General features: G+C 43.7%; 1 protein-coding gene across 1 annotated transcript in view; it reads right to left on the bottom strand.

Annotated features, from left to right (window-relative positions):
* Nucleotides 1-1,332, bottom strand: part of RNF217 (ring finger protein 217) — a 230,020-nt gene extending 228,688 nt beyond the window's left edge. The window contains exon 1 of the mRNA XM_008572519.1: nucleotides 1,111-1,332. Within this exon, the coding sequence (XP_008570741.1) occupies nucleotides 1,111-1,332 (222 nt within the window). The remainder of the gene's footprint in view (nucleotides 1-1,110) is intronic.
* Between the last annotated feature and the right edge of the window lie 1,529 nt (nucleotides 1,333-2,861).

Below are 2,861 nucleotides of genomic sequence, written 5' to 3'. Positions count from 1 at the left end.
AGGTTCCCTTGATCCAAGCAGCTGCCAGCCCACTCCAGCTCCTCCAACAGACCCCCTTGCAGGCTGTGCTCAGTGGCTGAGATACGGGCCATCCTGCCCTGTGTCGAGGTTCAGAGGTGGAATCCAGACCAGTGGGTGAAAGTTCCACAGGGCAGACTTTACATCCATTTAAGAAGGAAGAATGAACTCTTCCATAATGGAGTAGGCTGACTTCTAAAGAGGGGTCCCTGTCCCCAGAAGTGTTCAAGCAGAAGCTGAATCATCCCTGCTTGAAGAACTAGAACAAATTCCCAAACTCACGGAGAAACTGGACACTAAACTCTCGGGATTCCTTGCTCCTTTAATCATCCTCTATTCTAACTGTCCAGACCCTCTTTGGTGACAATATTTTGCATATCCCGGCAATCCTCATTTTGGAAGACAACCCCTAGTCGCTGTGTAACTCTGGTGAGAAATGGGCTGGCAGCTAGTATGCTGGTCCCAGTGGCTCTGAGTATTCTACTTTAATATGCCTGGTGCAATGTGTACACCGAGGGATGATCTTGATCTCGTGCAGAGCTATGAAGCCCTCACCCTGCTTGGCCCTTTGGCTGGGAAGGGGGTGGAAAGGACTCCAGTTCAGAGCTCTTCGTGAGGCAACTGACACCTGCTGCCGCTAGGTTGACATTTACCACTGTCCCCAGCCACAGGACTGGGCTCAGTCCTCCCAGTTCTCCAAGGAACCACTTTCTGGGGGTGGGCCCACAGGATTCATGACTTTTCTATCCACACTTTCTGTGGGATTCACATGCCACCTACTGAGGAGCAGCAGCTTGAGCGGCCAGGTCTGGAGGTCAATGGGTCTGACCCTTCACACTGTGCTGGGCTGGCTGACTCGGGGGTCTCTGGCTTGCTGCATTCTAATGATTGCACCGGCCTCTGCTCTCAGCTTGCTGCCAAGGCCATTGATCCTGCCCTTACAGCTCAGGGAGGAAAGGACTAGGGGGCTAGGCAAAGCCGCCAAGAAAAGGGAAAGGAAAGTCTCCCTGAGGTTAGGGTCAAATGAGGGGACTTAATGTTTAAAGGACGTAGGTTGAGCCCAATTAGCTTTAACCTTTTTCTTTCTGTTACCTCATAAATGGTTGTCTTTACTTTGGGTGGCATAGAACTCTTGACAGAAATAGCAAAGGTCCGAGGAAACGTGCCTTTATTGGACTTCGTAGCACATTCCTGAGTTCTTCCCCGCCTCCAGCTGTGCTGCCCAGACCCCCCGCAAGTCTGCAGGTGAGCACAGGCCAGGCTGCCGCGTGACTTTTCACAGGGAACGATGGTCCCTAGTTGTTCCCAAACCATCGAGGATTTCAACACAGGGTCCAATTCTGGGAGCTCACTTCCAGATGATCCAGATGATCTGTGGTGTATGTGTGTGTGGTGTGTGGTGCATGTGTGTTGGGCATGTGGGTGTGGTAGGTGTACACCGTGTGGTATGTGCAAGTATGTTTGTGGTATGTGTATGCTGTGTGGTGTGGTATGCGCATGTTTGTGTATTGTGTGGTGTGTGTGGTGTGTATGTGGTATGTGGTGTGCTGATGAGAAGAATGAATATTCTGAGGTTGTTGGATGGAATGTTCTGTAGATATCTGCCATGTCCAATTGGTCTAAAGTTTTGTTAAGTTCTTGTGTTTCTCTGCTAATTCTTTGCCTGGTTGATCTGTCCAATATTGAGAGTGGGGTGTTCAGGTCCCCTGCTATTATGGTATTAGTGTCTATTTCCTTTTTTAGTTCTAATAGAGTTTGTTTTATAAATCTGGGTGCTCCAACATTGGGTGCATACATATTTATGATTGTTATGTCTTCTTGATGCATCAGTCCTTTTATCATTATGTAGTGACCCTCATTGTCTCTTTTTATGGTTTTTAGTTTAAAGTCTATTTTGTCTGATATGAGTATAGCTACTCCAGCTCGTTTATCTTTTCTGTTTGCTTGGAAGATCTTTTTCCATCCTTTCTTATTCCTGCATTTTATTAATTTCTCTATGGTTGTTTTACATTTCTTATGTTCCTTTTTTTCCCTTTTATTGTTTATCTTTGCTGTTGGGTGTTTTTTTGTATTGATAAAATCCATTTTATTTCCCTTTCTCATTTGCATATCTGTTCTACTAGCAGATTTTATTCTTTCTCATGTTTTTATAGTGACATATATCTCTCTTTTGATTCCAGATGTAGGACCCCCTTGAAGATTTTTTGAAGGACTGGTCTTGTGGTGAATTCCCCCAGGTTTTGTTTGTCTGGAAATATACTATTTCTTCTTCATTTCTGAAAGAAAGCTTTGCTGGATATAGTATTCCTGGTTGACAGTTTTTTTGTTTTATCACTTTGAATATGTCATCCTACTGTCTCCTGGCCTGTGGGGTTTCTGTTGAGAAGTCTGTTAGCCTAGTGGGGATTCCCTTACAGGTAATTTAACACTTTTCTTTTGCCATTTTTAGAATTCTTTCTTTGTCTTTGACTTTTGATAATTTGACTACAATGTGTTTCAGGGAGGTCCTTTTTTGACTGAATATGTTTGGGGATATTTGAGCTTCTTGGATCTGTAAGACAATCTCTATCCTAATATTTGGGAAGTTTTCAGCTATTATTTCATTAAATAGGCTTTTAATGCCTTTTTTCCCCCTCTTCCCCTTCCTGTACACCTATAAAACAGATGTTTGTATGGTTAATGTTATTGGAAAGATTTTTCAGGTTTTCTTCATTTTCTAAAATTCTTTTTTCTTTTCTTTTTTGGTCCAGGGTGTTAATTCAAAAGCCTGTCTTCTAGTTCAGAGGTTCTTTCTTCTGCTTGTTCCAGCCTGCTGTTTATGCTCTTGGCTGTATTTTTTATTT

This window comes from Galeopterus variegatus, unplaced genomic scaffold (assembly GCF_000696425.1).
Source record: "Galeopterus variegatus unplaced genomic scaffold, G_variegatus-3.0.2 Scaffold47, whole genome shotgun sequence".
NCBI classification, from domain to species: Eukaryota; Metazoa; Chordata; class Mammalia; order Dermoptera; family Cynocephalidae; genus Galeopterus; species Galeopterus variegatus.
This window is presented reverse-complemented; position numbering and strand designations above follow the sequence as displayed.